General features: G+C 45.3%; 1 protein-coding gene across 1 annotated transcript; it reads left to right on the top strand.

The window, feature by feature from the left end:
* The first annotated feature begins 7,210 nt into the window (after nt 1-7,210).
* LOC137166017 (killer cell lectin-like receptor subfamily B member 1B allele C) lies at nt 7,211-19,826 on the top strand. Its single transcript, XM_067567583.1, has 6 exons — nt 7,211-7,295; nt 12,178-12,280; nt 12,749-12,831; nt 17,193-17,347; nt 17,964-18,076; nt 19,695-19,826. The coding sequence occupies exons 1-6, from the start codon at nt 7,211-7,213 to the stop codon at nt 19,816-19,818; spliced, it is 663 nt and encodes a 220-aa protein (XP_067423684.1). The 3' UTR covers nt 19,819-19,826.
* Nucleotides 19,827-20,380: the final 554 nt, after the last annotated feature.

Below are 20,380 nucleotides of genomic sequence, written 5' to 3'. Positions count from 1 at the left end.
ATGGTTGTTCTTTCAAAAGTTCACAATTGAACATTCACTTAACGCAGCTTTGTAAGTTTACTATGCAGAAGAAAAATGCTACTTTTAATCATCTTAATTTAAATGAAACAAGCACGGAAACAATTTCCTTACTTTGTCACATCTTTTTTTAACTTTCCCTTTATTTTTTAGTAGTTTATATTTAACACAGTCCTGTGCTGCATTTGCTTTGTTTTTGGTCTCTGCTGCTGCCTGATAGAGTACTTCTGGTCCCAAATGAGGTGTGTGGTCGACCGGTCGGTTTGTAACTCTGGTGTGTGCAGCTCTGCGGTTCTACTGTAGTTGTTGCTGGCTGTGCAGGAGGAACATTAATAAAATCTTGTTTTAACCCCTGTTGTCAGCAGCTCTGATTGATACACGTGGGGAGCTGATCCTGCTAAGTGCAAAGGGGTCAGTCCACCTAATAGTGCAGCTCTGCTCTGAAAAGTGACTCTAAGGGGACCTCTGCACTTGGCGTAAGGGGTGTGCTTCCCAGCTCAAGGAGACAGATTTGCACCAGATGGGTATGATTAAAATCTGAACTTAATAAGCTGTCATTGTAAGGCACATTTTTTCTGGTAATACTGCATCCACACTAGGGTTATAGTAGTATAAGTATATTGGTAAAAAAAAAAATATATATATACACCCCCAAACTAAAATAGTTAAACTGATACAAAACTGTGTAGACCAAGGCCTATTATTAGACACTTATGAAAATTGCACCCCTAATTAGTACTAGTGCTTTGAAAAATGTCAAGTGCTAAGTACAATAATTATTCTACCTTGGATCCCAGCTGAGTTGGGCAGTTGGTGTTTCTCCTCTGCAACTGGAGATTTAGTACTGTGTAATCATCTTCAGCCTGCACCCTGTGTTTTGGGTTTTGTCTCCTAACACATGATTAGAAAATTAAGAGATGTGCTACCCACACCTGTACTGAGACAGTCCAAGTAAGGGCATATGCCCACAGCAGAGATGACACCTTCTCAAGTGTCTGCACTGAGAAACCACACAGGAAGCTTAGACACATGCGTAGACACAAATAGAAGGACAATAATTCAGGTGTTCATTAGACTAGACACCTCAGAACCTTAAGATGAGGAAGATTATATTGTGTGGACAAAAAATAAAGTTAAACCAAAGAATCATAGATGCAGATCACATGCTGAAACAAACTGTGGCTCCATCTTTTATTCACTTTTAAATATGGGCACCTTAGGACGGCTTCTTTTAGTTCCCCATCTGTAAAATGGGGATAAACCTCTTTTCTTCCACCTTTTTGTCTATTCCTATTGTAAATATATTGAGTGCAAAACTCTCTTGGGCAGGGAGGTGTGTGGGGTTCAAATTTGTCATTAAATTTTCAAGGAAATGTTTCAAAAAAAATATTTTTATTTTGGAAAAATTGTGTTCATTCTTCGTGAGGGGGAAAATTCTTTTACTTTTCTCCCAGTGGAAAGAGATGTGGTGGGTGGGGAGACTATTTATTTATAAAAAAAAAAAAAAAAAAAAGGGGGGGGGGGGATTTTTTTTTTTTTTTCCCCACCAAACCAAACAAAAAAAATAAATTTTCCTCAAGGAAAAAGTAATTAACCCAAATTAACAGTTTCTGCGAATATTATCGTTTTGGTTGGAAAGTCACTTTTTGTAGAAAAACCTTTCAATGAAAATTTATTTACCAGCTGTAGTTCAAAACGGCTTTGGAAAATGACCACTAAACTTCATACGCATAACTGTGCAGCAGTAACCCACGCTTACCTGGTGGCATTACAAATCCCTCAATGGCTACACCACAGACATGTGAGTCCATTACCTCTCTGAACTACAGAGGTTTTTTAGCTCAGGCAGTAAAGGTATTTAGATCAAGAAGTTTGCTTCAACAACCCAACCTGCCAACAACCCACCCAGAAGTGTTGTTTTACAATTACAGACCACATCCGTGTGTACAAATAGCCCATTCTGTACACAGTACATTTGTTAATAACTGCAAATGTCTTTTGTACAGATTACTTGTGCATAAATAGTTACATGTAAAAAACCCCAGCAAGTTTAGAAGTTTGAAATAGTGACTCTACATTTATTTTTCTGTGAGTTTTATCTGCGTAATTATTGCAGATTCCAACCCTCTGGTTTATTGTTTCATCGTCCATTGAAGTGCTGCTGTTCTGGGATGAAACACGTTGGCTGTTTAACAGCAGCACTTTAAGAACAAGAACTAAAGAAGGACACTATAATGGTCTTGCTAGAGACAGGTGGAGTTTGTTTTAGTTGCAGTGCAAATCAGACAATACAATAATGTACATTAGAGTGTTACAGCCCACACTGAGTTAAATATAACCTTACAAAGCATTCTGCTGTTTGCTTGGTTTCAAAGAAAGGAAATGGAGGGTTTTAACTATTAAGCTGTCCACTTCAAAGCTTTCGCACCTCAGCGTACAAAGAGTAAGCTTGAAAACCTAGTGGAGAAGAACAAGACATCTGAAGGACATTCTAACACTGTTTGTTCACTGCGGTTAGGTCCTGGTTCTTTGCAGAGAGGCCTTTGCTATCTGTTAACTGCATAGCCCTGTTGGTGTTCGAAACATAGGATCCTAGAGTTGGAAGGGACCTCAGGAGACCATCTAGTCCAGACCCTGCTCACAGCAGGACCAACCCCAACTAACCCATCCCAGCCAGGGCTGTGTCAAGCGTGGCCTTAAAAAGCTCTATGCATGGCAATTCCACCACCTCCCTAGGGAACCCATTCCAGTGCTTCATCACCCTCCTAGTGAAAATGTTTTTTTTTCCCAATATGCAACTTAGACCTTCCCCACTGCAACCTGAGACCATTGCTCCTTGTTCTGTTGTCTGCCACCACCAAGAACAGCCTCACTCCATCCTCCCTGGAATCCTCGTTTAGGTACTTGAAGGCCACTATCAAATCCCCCGTCACTCTTCTCTTCTGCAGGCTAAATAAGCCCAGCTCCCTCAGCCTCTCCTCATAAATCATGTGCTCCAGCCCCCTAATCATTTTTGTTGCCCTCTGCTGAACTCTCTCCAATTTGTCCACATCCTTTCTGTAGTGGGGGCCCAAACCTGGACACAATACTCCAAATGTGGCCTCACCAGTTGCACGGGGAGATTTTGAATAGAGCAGTAAAAGGGCCAAGGACCACGTGATCGTGTATCATACTTGTTGCTAACAGCAGGCAAAATGGATAGGCCTTTCAGCAGGCCTTTGCAACCTTGGCATGACTAAGTCAGGAGGGGAGGGGAGCCCCTTTATCAACCTTTTCCTGACCCTCCTCTCCCTCCCTTATGCTCTGGTGGACATGCTGAGATCTGTGTTTCAGGAAAAGCTCCTTCACGGGGCATACCCCTGCAGCTGCCCTGGCTCCAAAACTGGATTTGGATGAGAAACATCACTCCTCTTCCTATCCCGCGGTCTCCTCAAAGCAGCCAGAGCCATCTGACACTGATAGACGGTCCAAGTCTCATTTTTCACCTCACAAAAAGGCACCAAACAAGTCCTCCAGGGCTGAGCTGAGGTCTGGTTGTAAGGACCAAGGCCTCTGAGGAGGTGCCATCAAAACCGGTGCTTTCACCTTTCCTGGAGAGATCTCTGACCCCAGCACCGTCAGGTCTGGTACCCGTGTTGGCAGCTGTGCACCTACCTGGGCTGTCAGTGCCATCGACACCACAAACATTTGTGTTTATCTCTGCCAATCTCACCTGTGCTGCAAGTGCCTCCTCTGATTCCAGTCACAGCAGCCTCAGCTATGTAGCCACTGGTGTCACCGTCTGCCACGGAGGCACCATCGGTTTCTCCTGCATCCCTGATGCAGTCCACATCAGCTCCGCCAGCATCCAACACCGACTCACCTTTTGACCTTCCATCCGCCTCATCTGCTTCCACTGGTGCTGTCAGATACTTCCGTGTCTGTTCCAAAGCCCACGAGAAGTGCTCTCCCACTGAGAGGAGAGTGATATTCCCTCCTCCTCTTCAGACTCTGCACGATAGACTTCTGTTTTGTCCAAGGTGTGACACTGGCCTCTAGGGCAGCGGTTCCCAACCTTTTCCCAGTGTGCGGACCCCTTTTCAACCTCCAAACATTTCAGACCATCACATGTTACTAGTTGTTTTTTACACTCCGGTTTTTTATGGAAATCTAACGTAATAACAAAGAAATAATACGCACTCAGTAATCATTTGTAATGTACACACCTTATGAAATTATTTTTTGTTTGAAATTGTATATTTCCTTAGTGAGGATGTTGTTGTTTTTCTTTTCCGTGGACCCCCTGTAGTTGCCGTGCAGACCACCAGGGGTCTGTGGAACACGGGGGGAACCACTGCTCTAGGGGAGCCATGCTGAGATAGCTTAAAGAGGGCAAAACTGCAAGGGACAGGCAATTCCCATAAACGGGTTGGTTAATTCCAAAACTTTAAGGTCTTTCAACACCTCCTGAGGAGAGTGGATGCTTCTCTGGGAGTGCAAAAAGAACTTGTGCAAGACAACACACACAAACAATTGGATATCCTGTAGACGCCTGCCCGTCCTATTAATGAAGCTCTGCTGAAACCTGCTAAGACTCTTTGGCAGACACTAGCTTCTATTCCACCCACTGCTGAACAGGTGGATTCTCAAGCAGGGGCACACATACCCCCTGGGGTATGCAGGGGTCTTCCAGGGGGTACATCAACTCATCTAGATATTTGCCTAGTTTTACAACAGGCTACAGGAAAAGCACTAGCGACGTCAGTACAACCTAAAATTTCATACAGACAATGACTTCTTTATACTGCTCTATAGACTATACACTAAAATATAAGTACAATATTTATATTCCAATTGATTTATTTTATAATTACAGGGTAAAAATGAGAAAAAAAGCCATTTCTCAGTAATGGTGTGCTGTGACACTTTTGTATTTTTATGTCTGATTTTGTAAGCAAGTAGTTTTTAAGTGAGGTGAAGCTTGGGGTACGCAAGAGAAATCAGACTCCTGAAAGGGGTACAGCAGTCTGGAAAGGTTGAGAACCACCGGATTAGACAATATCAAGTTCCAGAGAAAGAATATTATTATTTCTTCACCAGCCCTGTCCCAGATTCTCTAGTAGTCACAGCAACAAATGAACAAACAAGGCAGATGCCCAAACACTACCCCGAAAGACAAGGAGTTTAAGAGAATGGACTTGTATGTGAGGAAGGCCTATATCATTGCGAGCCTTCCGATTAAGGTGTCAAATTATCAGCCATTATTGGCCAAATATATTTCTCATAATTGATCAGCAGTTTCAAAAATCACATTAAGGTTGCCTGAAGAATACAAAGAACAGTTCTTGGCCATAGTCTCCAAAGGACACTTCACTGCCCTGATGTTCCTCCAAGAGGCTATTGATGCAGCAGACAGCTCCATGCTCTATGGTGACAGCCATCTTGATGAGACATACTTTTCTGTTGCAAGCCCCTGACCTCCCAAAATCGTTTCAGGGAACTAAGCTATTTTCTCAAAAGACTAGTGATGCTGTGCTCATGTTAAGTTTACTGTGTGACTTTTCTGCGTGTCTACATCCCAGTAACAAAGAGACCTCAGGATGTCTCCAGATAGAGTTCTGAGCCACCTAGATACTGCCCAACAACATCATCCACATCAGTCCCTTCTCACCAGACTTCAGCTACTTTGAAGCAGTTGTTTTGACATTGTGCTCGAGAACAGCATACTGACAACATCCCATATCCAGTTTTTAGACATCCCATTGCCCTCCCTTTGGAAATGACCTATCTATCTGTATAGACAGACTGTTTGGGAAGGCTAAGGCTTCTCAGGCCTGTGATACTCACCACCCATGCAGAGAGTTGAGTCAGGAAGATGGGTATGATGGGATGTATCTACCCCACATTCACCCGGCAGGGTTTAATGCAGGACTGCTGAGCTCAGGGTCCCTGGGTAGGAAGCTGAAGAAGAGGGTGGACCCGGGTTCCCCAATCAGCCATAGGGTGAGTGAGGCCATGAGGAAGAAGTCTGCCTAGGACTAATGATGAGTTAAACCTCCCCAGGAAGGGGGAAATACGGACAATAACACAGCTGGAGGGCCAAGCCATGAAGAGGATGCTGCAGTTCCGGAAGCAGCAAGAGGGGCTGCAGGCAGACAGCAGAGATGGAGTGATGGTGTGCAAACCACAGATGGGGGGGCGTTAGCCTCGAGCCAATCCCCAGAGTACCAGGAGAAGGTGCCAGTCTGGCAGTGAGTGAGGTGCCCTGGGACAAGGGTTTATTTATAATAATAATAATAAACTAGGATATAACCTCTTTGTCATCGATTTCTCCTCCAGACAGGAAGCTGGCCTGAAATACCTGCTGAAATGGTTTGAGTCCTTCCTGGTGATGAGTAGTGATGGGAAATTGCACTCCCACCACCGGACCCCTCACTTGGAGTCGGACAAGGACCGATTTTCTCCGCAGTCCTTTTCAGCATATACATGCAGCCACAAGGTGAACGGGTCAGATGACCTGGACTCAGGTGGAAGCAGTCGGCAGAGATGTGTCTCAGCAGCACAGGCTACCATGAACACATCAAACCTCTCCCGCTCTCAACCCTGGCTTCCCATAGAACTCTGCATCAAGTTCAAGCTCTCGGCTCTTGTCTTCAAAGCACTCCATGGCCTGGGCCCAGGGTAGCGAAATAATGATCTAAAGCTCTAGGATGAAGATAGAGGTCGACAACTTCATTTTCTCCGGCTCAAGGAAACTCTCAGCAAGAAGGACAAAGCCTGTCTGTGCAGGAGACAGAACTTTCTCTGGAACGAACTCCCCCGAGAACTACAGATCATCACAAACTTTGCCATCTTCCACTCCAAGTGCAGGGCACATTTCTTTGACCTTGCCATCTCTAATACAAACGCACAGCAACAAGTATATTTATATCAAAAAGCAAAACAAAAAACCCCGACCCCACCAAACCAAGACACTCCACTGCACATTTTCCTCTGGGGAAGTGATGAGAGAACAAACACATAACAGATGTTAGTCACATTGCTTAATGCACTACTAGAAGTCTCAGACACTAAGGTGATGAGCGCGGCATAAGATCTTACATAGAACAGAATATTAATACGTTACTGTTCAGCAGAGGGCAGACACATGCATGAGACTGTTCTTAGGCACAGATCTCCCTTCTGTACGCTCTCACCTTCCTCTGTACTTGCCATGGCTGGAGATATAATTTATGCTGATTTACATATTCCTGGAGCCAGTTCCTCTTCAAGACCACCACAACAATCTCAGCACCTCAGTAAGTGGATTTTGTTTTCTATTTTTGTTTTGATATGCTCAGTCTTTGGTTAGAATACCATTTTTTTTTCTAAAAAAATAACAGTCCTGTAGCTCTTTTTAAAGACTAACAAAATTTTGTTAGTCTTTAAAGTGCTACAGGACTCTCGTTTTTCCTGTAGACAGACTAACACGGCTACTCCTCTGGAATTTTTTTCTAAGATATTTTGTGTTTGGCTTGCAGCACAGATACCTTAGAGAAGCTGTGTCCAAAGCCAAGAAGCAGCTCTGTGCTTTATGTATGGTGGGACTTAGCTAATGTGAAATTCTGTACCACTCTCAGCATTTGGTAACTGAATTGCATTAAGGTGATCTAGTGCACTTTAGTTTGTGTCACAGAAAACTTCATAGCCACTGACAGTGTAAACATGGAAGTACAAGTGCAATACCATCCAGCTGTGCTTTGTGTGACACTTTCCTACTTATTTCAGACACATTTGCGGCATACCAGCAAACCACTGAAGTAACAATACATAGCATAATGGGTTCTAGTGAGGGGCAGAGAGCAGCACACGGGGCGAGTCGGAGGAAGAATGATTGAGCACGAGGAAGGTGGGAAGCTCGTAGAATAGAATGTAATTGTTTTGTTGGAGAGAAGGTTAAAATCCACATAGGTCTGAGAGAAGAGGTGGAATCTGAAACTAGGTAGGGAGCCAATTATGTGCAGAGGGTCAGGTACTGCGGGCAGGGGTAGGTTTAGGGGTAGGCAACCCAGGTGATTGACTGGGGTGCCGGGCATGGGGGGCACCAGGCTCGGGGTGAAATGGGCTACAAATGAAATAAAAATAAGGTATTCAAAAGTTCAACAAGTGGGGGAAGGGGCCACGTTCCTTGCCTGTGATGCCATTTGGTCTAGGGCCAGCCCAAACTGTGGGGCAGGAGGGAGGAGGATCTGTTAGCCTCCATAGGGAGAGGGAAGCCCAGTATCTGAGGAATGTAGGAACTCAGTTTACGGGGCTGCCAACCTTGCATTTTAGTTTTTACTGATGTGAAGATCTGAAGCTGATTTTTTTTACGGACACGGTAAACTTTTTATTGACTTCACTAAAAATACCATAAACAATACAATAATGTCACAAAAGTGTGTACTCACTTGCGATATTCTGTACATGGGAATTGGGAATTATGCAGTTGTTTTAGCTGCAGTTAATTGATCAGTTGGGTTCTTTGGGCAGGTGCAATAATAGAAAACAGAAAACTGATAAAGTCATGGTCAGTGCAGTTTTGATTAAAGAAGTGATTCTGAATGATGCCAATCAATGTCAAAATACAATGTTTTATTTCTACTGAATTTCACGGACATTTTCATTTATTTACGGGTTTACGGACAGTGTTAAAATTGTACATTTTTTTACTGACTGTCTATAAATTTATGGACGTAGTTACTGGGACCAGAAAAGAGGAAGAAAGGAGAAGAACCTGGCCAACGGGAGATGGGAATGACAGAGATAATGAAGGGGATTTTTCTACTGGATGCTGAAATGGACACAAAACCAGGGAAGCTCTCCAGGGACAGAGATGGTGTGTTCTGTTTGTGAGTGTAGGACAGACAGTGAGTTATTGCACTGTAGCTCAGCTGAAGCGTGGAGAGTCGGGAGTTAGGGGGGATGAGGACAATGACACGTTATCAATATTTTAGGAATACTGAAAATACAAAGAACCACGTGTTGCAATTTAACTTAACGGCTGCAGTCTGAGTATCATAAATAATTTGTGATTCTCCTGAAATTAATTAAATGAGTTTAAAATCTTGATACTTTGCAGGCTGTTTAGGGAAAAAAAAAAAATGTAAATATTAACTAGCTATTTTACAGTGTATTTTCCATAAGTACAGTAAGGTTACAGATTTACTTGAAGGAAAAAAGAACTTACAAGGCGGGGAGGGTGACGAAGTCTCACATCCCAGGCGGTGTTTGGAATTTAGCCAGAGCAGGTGGAAGTAGCAATGTCATCTGGGTTCCTCTATCTGGCCCAGTCTGGTCAGGATGTCTTTCAAGATCAGGATGATGAAGGCCCAATGGGGTAGCAGTGGATCTCAGGGTCTTAGAAGACGGTTGGCGTGGCAACCATGATGGTAACGCTTGCTGTAGTGGTTGTTGGCAGACAGCTTCTTCTCGGCTTTCTCTTTTCCACACCCCTCCCCCAAAAATTCTTTTAAGGACCCCGAAACAGAGTGGTGGGTGGAATAACCCATCTCCTCACTATTTTATTTACCAAGTAAGCCTACTTTCTGACACGTCAACGTTGGTTCATTAATTTCCAGTCCCACACTCTTCTTGTTTACCAAACATGATCTTAACACAGGCCTTGATTTGTATCCGTAGGCTTTTTTGTTTGAATGAGTTCAGTCTTTCCATTTCCCTTTTGCACCTCTTCCTATCAACATTTATTATTATAGGTTGTTGTGACATGTAACAAACTTTCTCACCTTTCACATTTGAGCTCACAATTAGGGTAAATTTGTATAGTTTTTACTGATGTGAAGATCTGAAGCTGATCTTTTTTACTGGCACGATAAATTTTTTACTGACATCACTAAAAATACCATAAACAATACAATAATGTCACAAAGTGTGTACTCACTCGCAATATTCTGTACACAGATATTCAGAATTACGCAATTGTTTTAGCTGCAGTTAATTGATCAATCAGGTTCTTTGGGCGTGTGCAAGAATAGAAAACAGGAAATTGATAAAGACATGGTCAGTGCAGTTTTACAACACAAGACGTGATTCTGAACGATGCCAATCAATGACAAAATACAATGTGTTTTATTTCTGTCCAGTTTCACAGACATTTTCATTTATTTACACGTTTATGGACAGTGTTAAAATTGTACATTTTTTAACAGACTCTCTGTAAATTTACAGATGATTGGCAACCCTGCCCAGTTCTCAGAACAACACTCACATGGCCATGGTACATCATGAAATGTAGTGTGGCTGGTGAGCCTGGTGTATCAGGGCGTGTTTGGGGGCCTGGAGCAAAATCTGAAACTGAGACTCTCCACGCTTCCATGTTTCATCCAATAACCCTATTGTTCCACAGGTTTTGGGACACTCTCAAATGGGAGGCGTGGAGCAATCTACCCTTTTAAACATCTCCTCTGGGTGGCCCTGCAGCCCATCTATGAGAATAGGGAAATAAGATGCCCAAACTACAATTCTATGAGACCCACAGTGGGTGACATTTCAGAATCAAAATACTGCATTTTGGGGGTATTCAGTTTTTTGACAAAAAGAAATCAATATTTTCTACAGTTTTAGCAAATTCAACTCAATTTTCTATTGAAAAATAGTTTTGATGGAAAATTTAACCAGCCATATCCATTATATTTAACTTAGGCTCTCACTGACATATAGACAAACCCATTGCCTACAACAGAGCAGCATGTGTGTAACTGTGATGCAGAGCCTAATTTTCCACTGCCTTACTCCTTTCTACGCGACCGGTACTGATGCATCAGCAAGAGATTTACCCTGCAGCCATATTGTCAAATAGCTCTGATAGTGTATCTAGTTAATAGCTGGTCACATTAGTAAAGATGGTTGTAATTTTTAGAATTTTGAAATGTCATTGGAATTTCAAAATTTGAAAAACCAAATTGGGAAAAATATTCAGCAAAACATTTGCAAACTTTTTGACCTGGGGTGCGCGTGCGTGCGTGTGTGTGTGGGGGGGGGGGTGTTCACCTCCCGATTATACAATGAGGTTAAAATTTCATAAAACTTGGGAACACTTTTTGGACTGCTTATTATTAATTCTCTCCCCCATCCCCACAACCTCTCATCATTAGTTCTTTTCTCAACATTCAAAAATGGTTTGATTTACCAGCGTGGCCCAGAGGTGACAGGGCCTCTGGCTGACAGGTTTAGTATTATTTTTATTACAAGAGCACCAGTCATGACTGGGGACTCGTGCTAGGCGCTGCACAAACGTTTGGTGTCTCAACCAGACCATTTATGAACTAAGGCCCCAGTCCTGCTAACACTTACACACATACTTTACTTTTCTCATATAACTGGCCCTGTTGAAATCAACTGGACTACTTATGAGCTTAAAGTTAAGTGCAGGCACAAGTATTGTCACCCCTCTGCTCAGTGACAGTAGACAGTGGAGCCTGCCCTGTTGTTTTGACACTGGAGAAGAATTCAGTGAGATGGAGGCTGGGTATTTTCTCAGTGCAATCTGTTTATTTACACCCTATGCACCAGTCCTGGAATGGACGTGCTCACAGATGGCATGCAAACAGACCCTTCTTTCAGGAATCTCAAACCAAATACCAATGCCTGGTTCCCAGGAAGCAGCTCTGCCCCAAGCTGTGACTCTAGTCAGAGAAATTAAGGCAGAGAGCAAACTGCCCTGCCAGTGCAACAGCTCCCCCACAAAGTAACTATACCACAAAATGAACAATAACATCGCATTTCTTCAAAGACTGACCAGTGCTCACACACAGGAGGGAAAGGAATTTATCTGACCATGTGTAACAGCACCACCTGGTGACGCCTGACACATAACAGCATTTATAGAACTGGGATCTACATAAATGGGACAAAACACACGGGGAACTTAAGAAAGGATCTGAAGCAGGGCAGAGGAATGGCTGTGTAGAATGAGTGAGGGAGGGTCGTCAATGCATAAGGGACAGTGTGGAAAAAGGTGTGAAGGTGCTTCTGGGAGAAATGGGTGAAAGATTCTGCCTTTGTTAAAGCTGCCCCTCGAGTTATATGGAGAGGAGGGGAATTCCCATGTAAGGAGGCTGCAATAGGCTCCAGAGAAGAAGTAGTTTCATTATTTCTCACACTGTCTGCTGATGGTGTTTCTCACAACATTATCTCTTATAGGTTCCCCTGCATGTCCCCGGTGGCATCACATCGCTGTAGGGGTCGGATGGGCTGGGAACATCGTCCTGACAATAGCTGTGATAGCGCTGGGGGTTTGGGGTAAGTAGTTCCAATCGATTTATCCATTTGGGTTTAATGGTGCACCAACTCGGAATGAATATTCCATTCCTGATTCCAGTCCATTTGCGAATGAAATCCTAGACATTACATCACCACCCAGGGCAAAATATTACAGGCACAACGTGCAGTTAAGAGCTGAGACCTGTGTGATCCAGGTGAGACATGTTCACTGGTACATGTGGACGGAAGACAGAAATGCCACCTATACTGTGTAGTGAACGGGATTCTCTCTTCCTCTATCCGCACCCTAGCAGTGATGGATACTCCACTGTTTGATGATTTTACACCCTCCACAATTGTTTTTTTTTTAATCTCTAAATAGCTGCAATAGAAGTGATTATTATTGACGCTGATGCTGTTTTGAAGTTTCCCAGTTGCACATCCCATGTGATGGACAGACCAGAGGAGCTCTGAATACATCGGAAAATAATGAAACCAGAATCATCAATAGAACTGAATGCAGCTCCTGCCTGGAGGATTTCCAGTCTCGCTTGAAAACAATTCTATGTGAACCCCACCACGGCAGCTTGGCAGGTGACCACAGCTCCTACTGTCCCAGAGCCATGAGTCGCTCTCCCTTAAAGATTTGGCAAAACTCTGTGACTAAAACCCCAGTAACCATGTTAAAGGGACTCTGTTAGCTTCAAATACATTGGACCAGATTCTCATTCATAGTGAAGGCCCTTACATTACTCCAGTGCTGTGCTGCCCAAGTATTCAAAACTCATGAGTCAGACTCTAAAAAATCATGAGATTGGCTTATGGTAGGAAAATTAGACATTTTGGGTTCTTTAGATTTGCTTTCCGATTTCTGAGCCTTTAGGTTGCACGTGGGTCATGCTGTCAAGCTTTTCTCTGCAATTCTGATGGATGAAAACTTTCTTTAATGGAAACAGATTCTCACATAATCCCATGACTCCAGGAGCTGGAGCTTGAAAGAAAACACCGAACTTCACAAGAAATGTGATAAAAATATGAGCGATGGCAACATTTTCAAAGTGACAGTGTAAAGGGGGCTAACCATGGGAGTAAACTTTCATTTTTTAGTCAAAGTGTTCAGAAAGAGGAAGGTTATTTCAACAATAACTAGAAAAGTAAAAATGCAACAAGCTTTCTGCAAAGATTTTCATTTTGAGAAAAGGCAACTTTTTGTCAATCAAGTCTCCTCGTAACTGCAGCAGGAAAACAATGTTCAGAGAGCAGGGTGATTTTTTCAGTAGATGGGGCACTTTTAAATATGCTGTAATGCTTTAGGTTTGGTTCTGATGTACTATACACCCCAAACGCCTCTGTCTTTTTTTTCTTTTCATCACCCCAATTGGTGGGTGCAGGATAAATGCTGTGGCTGCGTTTTTCTGTACCAATAGAGTTATTTCACTCTCCCTGTCATCCTGCTTCTCTTTGTGTAACTCCAGCTGTTTATATTGGTAGCTCTTTGGGGCAGAGACTGTCTTACCATGTGTATGTGCAGCATCTAGCCCAATGGGGCCCTATCCAGGCTTGTGGCCTCTCTGTCCTACTGTATTACTAAGTATTGATTATTATTGATTTGTATTGCAGCAGGAGCAAAAGGCCCAGTTGTGGACCAGGGCCCCACTGTGCCAGGTGCTGTAAAAAAACATATACAGAGACAGTGCCTGTCCCAGAGAGTTTACAATTTAAGTAAAGCAAATTAATTCTCAGCTGTTTGAGCAGAGGAGCAGCGGTGACATTTAGTGGTGAGAGTAATTCCCATTGCTGGAATACAGGCAGTTTTACTCAGTGTAATAATACAATGTCTAAGAGTTCCAGAGGGGTAGCCGTGTTAGTCTGTATACAGCAAAAACAATGAGAGTTCTGTAGCACTTTAAAAACTAACAAATTAAATTTCTGCAGGCATAAGCTTTCGTGGGCTTCAGCTCACTTCTTCAGATGCAGTTGGTAGAAATAATACAGCAAATATAGGCAACATATATAGGAGGCAACCTATACATATCCAAGGGCATAGATAACAATGGGGGAGGTGGATGAAAGGCGGGTACTTGAGGCTTAATGACAATCATTGAGTAGGAGGTGAGAATGAGTGATCCAAGCAAATTACTTCCTGTAATGAGAGAGCCATTCCAAATCCCTGTTTAAACCCAGTTTGAATGTGTCAAGTTTGCAGATAATTTCTAACTCAGCAGTTTCTCTTTGAAGTCTGTTGTTGAAATTATTTTGTAGAAGTACAGCAACTTTCAGATCGGAGACAGAGTGACCTGGGAGATTGAAGTGTTCTGCGACTGGTTTATGGATGTTATTATTTTTTATGTCTGATTTGTGTCCATTTATCCTTTTGCGCAGTGATAGTCCAGTTTGGCCAATGTACATGGCAGAGGGGCATTGCTGGCACATGATGGCATATATTACGTTAGTGGATGAGCAGGTGAATGAGCCCTTTATGGTGTGAGTGATGTGGTTAGGACCAGTGATGCTGTCACTACAGTCGATGTGTGGGCAGATCTGGCAACGGGGTTTGTTGCAGGGATAGGTTCCTGGATTGGACTTCTTGTAGGATGTATGGTTGCTGGTGAGTATTTGCTTCAGGTTGGGGGGCTGTCTGTAAGCAAGGATTGGTCTGCCACCCACTGCCTGAGCGAGAGACGGATCATCTGCTAGGATAGGTTGTAGATCTTTAATGATGTGTTGGAGAGATTTTAGCTGGGGACTGTAGGTGATGACCAGTGGTAGAAACTATAGTGAAGAATAGAATTAACAGACACGTAGATAACCATGATTTGTTGGGGAAGTGTCAAAATGGCTTTTGTCAAGGGAATTCTTCATGGGAGTCACCAAGCAGGTGGATGAGGGAGATCCAGTCAATATTGTGTACTTGGATTTTCTGAAAGCCTTTGACAGGGTCCCTCACCAAAGGTTCTTAAGGTAATAAAGTAGCCCTGGGATAAGAGGGGAGATCCTGTCATGGATCAGTAACTGGTTGAAAGAGGAAACAAAGGGTAGGAATAAATGGTCAGTTGTCACAGGTGAGAGCGGTAAATAGCAGCATCCGGCAAAGATCTGTACCGGGACCAGCGCTGTTGAAAATATTCATTCATGATTTGGAAAAAGGGGGTGAACAGTGAAGTGGCAAAGTTTGCAGAATTTACAACATTATTCAAGACAGTTAAGGCGAAAGCTGCCTGTGAGGAGTTGCTGAGGGAGCTCTCACAAGTGGGTGATTTGGTAACAAACTGGCAGATGAAAATCACTATTGATAAGTGCAAGGTAACGTACACTGGAAAAATAATCCCAACTGTACCTATGCAATGATGGGTTTTAAATGAGCTGTTATGACTCAAAAAAGAGATCTTGGGGTCACTCGGGATAGTTTTATAAAAGCTTCCACTTAACATGCAACAATGGTCAAAAAGGCGAACAGTATGTTAGGAACTGTTCGGAAAGGGATAGAAAATAAGACAGAAAATATCATCGTGCCTCTGTATAAATCCAGGGAGTGCCCACACCTTGAATACTCTGTACAGTTCTTGTCAGCCCATCTCAAAAAGGATATAGTGGACCTGGGAAACAAAGATGACAAGACACGAATGGTGTGGAAAAAGTGACTAGAGACGTGTTATTTACCCTTCCCACAATACAGAAAACAGGAGGTCACCCAACGAAATTAATGGGCAGCAGGGTAATATGAGGGGAAGTACTTTTTCACATGACACACAACTAACCTGTGGAACTCATTGCCAGGGGATGTTGTGATGGCCAAAGAACTGGGTAACTGGGCTATAAATAAAGAAATAAATTCATGAAAGCTAGACCCACCACTGGCTATTAGCCAAGAGGCTCAGGGATACAACCCTGTGATTGGTGCCATGCTGACCCTCCGACTACCTGCAGCTGGGAGTGAAAGATGGATGGATCACTCCATAATTACCCTGGTCTGTGCACTCCCCCTGCAGCTCTGGTATGGCCACTGTCAGAGACAGGACACTGAGCCGTCTGGACAGTGGGCAGAGCCCATATGGAAGCTCTTATGTTCTTAGTGCCCCAGGTGGGCCTTGTTTTTAGTTCTCAGCAGAACCAGGGCACTAGCAGTGGCACAGCGCCCCCTACTGCCAGGTTGGGGCACTGGGATCAGTTCTGCCTTAATAGGGGGTGTCCCTCCTCCTCACTCCGTCACCTGTATTATTTGTTTCAACGCTGAGTTTCCCTCGAGGTCTCCCATCGGGGCACAGGCTGGGCCTGTCTCTGCTCAGCTTTTATGGTCTGACATGGTCAAACCCCAGGAATTACATTTTACTGCATCAATCCAGACAGGCCCAGCCAGTGAGTCCTGCACTGAGCCCAGAACTTGAGTGAGTCAGAGCAGATCTTTAGTAAGAGAGCAACACGTCTCTGGCCTCCCAGCTCTGCTGGCGCCCCACAGTCCGGACCAACAACGCCATGCCCTGCTGTTTGAGTACTGACTCCTGAGAACAGCCCTCGCTGGTACATTGAATCTGAAGGCTCTTTCCATGCCTGTAGGAGAAAACGTAAGCAATACCTAGGACTAGAGCTGAGACACTGCAAACCTAGTTCATGAAAAATATGAACAGAAATAAAAGTTTAATGTGCTTTGACGGATGTAGAAAAGTGACAATCCTTCCTCTTTGCTAATGGGGAGAAGGGGAGGAAATGTTAAGAGTGTTTATTTCCCTTCCAAAACTGAATGAAATCCTCCCTCTCACCCCCCATCCCTCATTAGTATTTTCATTTTGAGTACCCTCCCACCATCAAAAAACGAAAAATTTCAGCCAAACTAAAAACTTTCATTGTGGTCAACATAGCATTTTCCATTAAAAATCAGCTTTGAACAGGAGTTTTCAGCCAGCCAGAGTTTGAGTTTTCAGAACTAACGACACCTCTGTTCCCATCTCTTCCGCCAGACGGCTCTGGGTGCAAACTCTGCCCCAGGGACTGGCAGCTGCATGGGGACAAGTGCTACTGGCTGTCTAAAGAGCGTAAAGCCTGGACTCGGAGCCGTGACAGCTGCTCGCGGAAGAGCTCTCGCATGCTGGTGATCCAGAACCAGGAGGAGATGGTAACACAGAATATAGGATCATAAACCTCCAGCTGGAGAGAGACAGGAGTCACTGAGCACAGTCCCAGTGCAGCGGGGTTTATATCCAGCCTGCCTCAACCCCCTCTGCCCCATTTCTCCTTGTCCCCAGTTAATCAAATGCCCACTCGGGTGTTTTCTTCCCTTCTCAGAGTCTGGCTTATGAACACAGAGTTCAGAGCAAGAACACCACAGATTTTCCAGCCCTGACGTCCCTTCCCAGCTGGCTCATGCAGCCTTTGCACCCCTAAGGGCTGCCCTTGTAGCTCCACCCGGCCTTTACCTCTCAGTCTAGGGGCACCTAGTCACAGGTGAGACTGAACCCAGGACCCCCTTAAAGGGCCAGCTCAGCCTGTGACCCCCCAGGCCTGGTACTGGTGTTACCATGTCTGCACAGAGAGAGCCACATTTCCTGCTCCTGCCCTGGGACTCTGCCCCCCCAGGGGAGACGGTGAATTAGCTCAGGTGTGGATGGATTCTCTGCCTGGCATCACGGGCAAAGCCACTGTAGCCAAGAGCAGGTATCGAACGGGAGCACTCAGGGAATTCTAGCCTGTTACGGCACATTCACCCCACCCCTCGGCTTTGCACTTCCCAGGATTTCATACAGGATGTGATACGAGGAGAAAGCTACGTGTGGATTGGACTTAAGGTGACACTCTGGCAGGGGACGTGGACCTGGGTGGATGGGTCCCCGTTAGACCCAGCGCGGTGAGTACTGCCTGATGCGTACTGTTGGACAGGTGTTTGGGGAAAGCGCCACTGTGTAATTTGCTGAATGTTCAATGTACAACGTCGAACTAAGGCCTTGTCTACACTGAAAAGTTTTACCAGCCTAGCTCCGTTGGTTAAAGGTATTTCTGCTGCGCCAGCAAAGGCCTTGGTGTAGCCGCCCCAGTACCTACACCGAGGGGAGAAGCTGTCCTGTTGGCATAGGTAGAGTCTTCAGTGCAGCGCTGTAAACGTAGACAATCCCTTAGTCTGAGCATCTCTCACGGTGTTTTTAAATAGGCTCCATACTGCACAGGAGGCATTTTATCCTTGGGACAGCTGTTTAATTCCCATCCAACGAGCGTCCTCCTGCTCATGTGGTTCCCCTTTTTGAAGTTAAATGTTACTGTTCTGGGCTTGTTTGGTATTTCTCTCCCCCCACCCCACCAGGACACTAAAATGTAATTTCCACGGTGGTCACTATTACCAGGCCGTTCAGCTCTATTCACCCCCATGCTCCACTGAGGACTAAAGCAAGAATCCTCTCTCCCTGTGCGGTGCCAGGACTAGCTGCTCCAAGAAGCCGGCATTGAGGGGGGCTAGAAATTTTTTCTTTGCAACATGCACCAAAGTGACATTTAGTCCTTCTGCTCCAATTACTTAAATTACGTAATCCAGTGGAACAGCATCAACAGCAGAGACTGAGGGACCCTCTGTTCCCAGCTCAGACTATCCCCTAGCTCAGAGTTAGCGACTGCTGCTCTAGGAGGGGGGAGACCCCTGTGCAAATCCCTTCGCTGCAGGCACAAGGGGACGTTGAACTGGGGTCTCCTACTCTCCAGGCAAGTAACTTAGAGCCCAGTGGTCAGGGGATCAGGGAGCGCTTGCTCTTCCCGGCCATTTGGTGTGCGCTGCCTGTGGGGCCCAATCTGTTTAGTGCCCTTTGCGCATGCCTGTCGGATCAGGGCCCCCAGGCAGTGGAAGGCCTGTCTGCCGCTGGCTCCTGCAGCACCCTGGGGCGTAGGCAGCCAGAGGGAGGCAGCAGCGCAGATGGTGAGAGGCACGTAGCAAACCTTTACTCTGCAAATGTCGGCACTGAGCAGGTTAGGCACCTCCAGGGTTGGTGGCCGCTCAGCTGGGTTTTGTGATCCCAGGAGGACGTGAGTCTGGGAGGCAGGTGCCGAAAGTGGCCGTTATGTTCTTCAGTCCGTGTGTGAATCCAGCCCTCACTGGGCATCTGGAGAAGCCCCCAGGCTCCCTGCAGCCATCCCTTACGCCGGTCACAGGGTGCAGGTTTCCTCTCACCCAGGAGACTCAGACTTGGTTTTCAAAGGAAAGCTGAGGCTGGAGCTCAAGGTGGCTGCTTCCAACCAGCCAGTACCAGGTCACCAGCCCCACGAGATTCAGCCTTGTTGGTTCCTTGCCAGAGACCCCCCAACTCATCTCACATGCTGGGATGTCGTCTCAGCTGAAGCTCTGCAGGAAAGTTACAGAGATGAAGGGCACCACCAGAGCCAAGCTTCCCCTTAGAGAAGGAAGCTCAAGAAAAATATCATCTCTGGGTCTTTGACAAGGGAAGGGAAGCACAATGACAGTGACTTTCTCTTTACGTCTGCAGCTTCTCAGTCTCCAGCCCTGCTGAAGGGAACCGCTGTGGTCTGCTAAAAGGCACCCAGATTAAGTCTGATATATGTGGTTCTGAGCTCAAATGGATCTGCCAGAAAGAAGCTGCCATGATATAAACCGTGGGACAAAGGAGCCGTATTCGTGTCTCTGTAATGCAAAGTACCTGCCTTTTGTCTCCTGGGGCAAGAGCACGGCTTTAGGCAGAGCTCCAGCCAGGGCAGAGCATAACCCCAGCAGCTCCCAGACTCAGCTACACCTTCAGCTCACATTTCCCCCCTTTGTTCCTTCTCACTGGGTTGGGGCAGTGGGCTGTAATTTACAGGTCCCCTAACCTGCAGTACGTTGCTATGCTGTGCTTTCCGGGGGCATGCTGGGCTGCGAAGCACCTTGTTACCACCTGCCCCTAGCATGGAGCCTTTTCTGTGCCTGCCATGGGTCAGCTCCCCACCTCCACTGGGGGACACACACTCTCCCCTCTAGGCCACGCAGGCCCAGCTGTCACTGCAGACCGGCAATAGGCCCACCCCAACACTCAGACCTGCTGAGCATCCCCCAGGTGTCCAGCCACTGGGCAATGGGACACTCACGCTATTCACCCATCTGCTGCTTCCAACAGCACGGGACTCTCCAGCTTTACGTGTTCCACCTCAGAGCACGGCTCCGCTGAACTCCCAGGCC

This window comes from Emydura macquarii, unplaced genomic scaffold, assembly GCF_026122565.2.
Source record: "Emydura macquarii macquarii isolate MOO-44397 ecotype Brisbane River unplaced genomic scaffold, CSIRO-AGI_Emac_v2 contig_2772, whole genome shotgun sequence".
Lineage (NCBI taxonomy): Eukaryota > Metazoa > Chordata > Testudines > Chelidae > Emydura > Emydura macquarii.
Note: the sequence above shows the minus strand (reverse complement) of the source record. Positions and strands in the feature narration are given on the sequence as shown.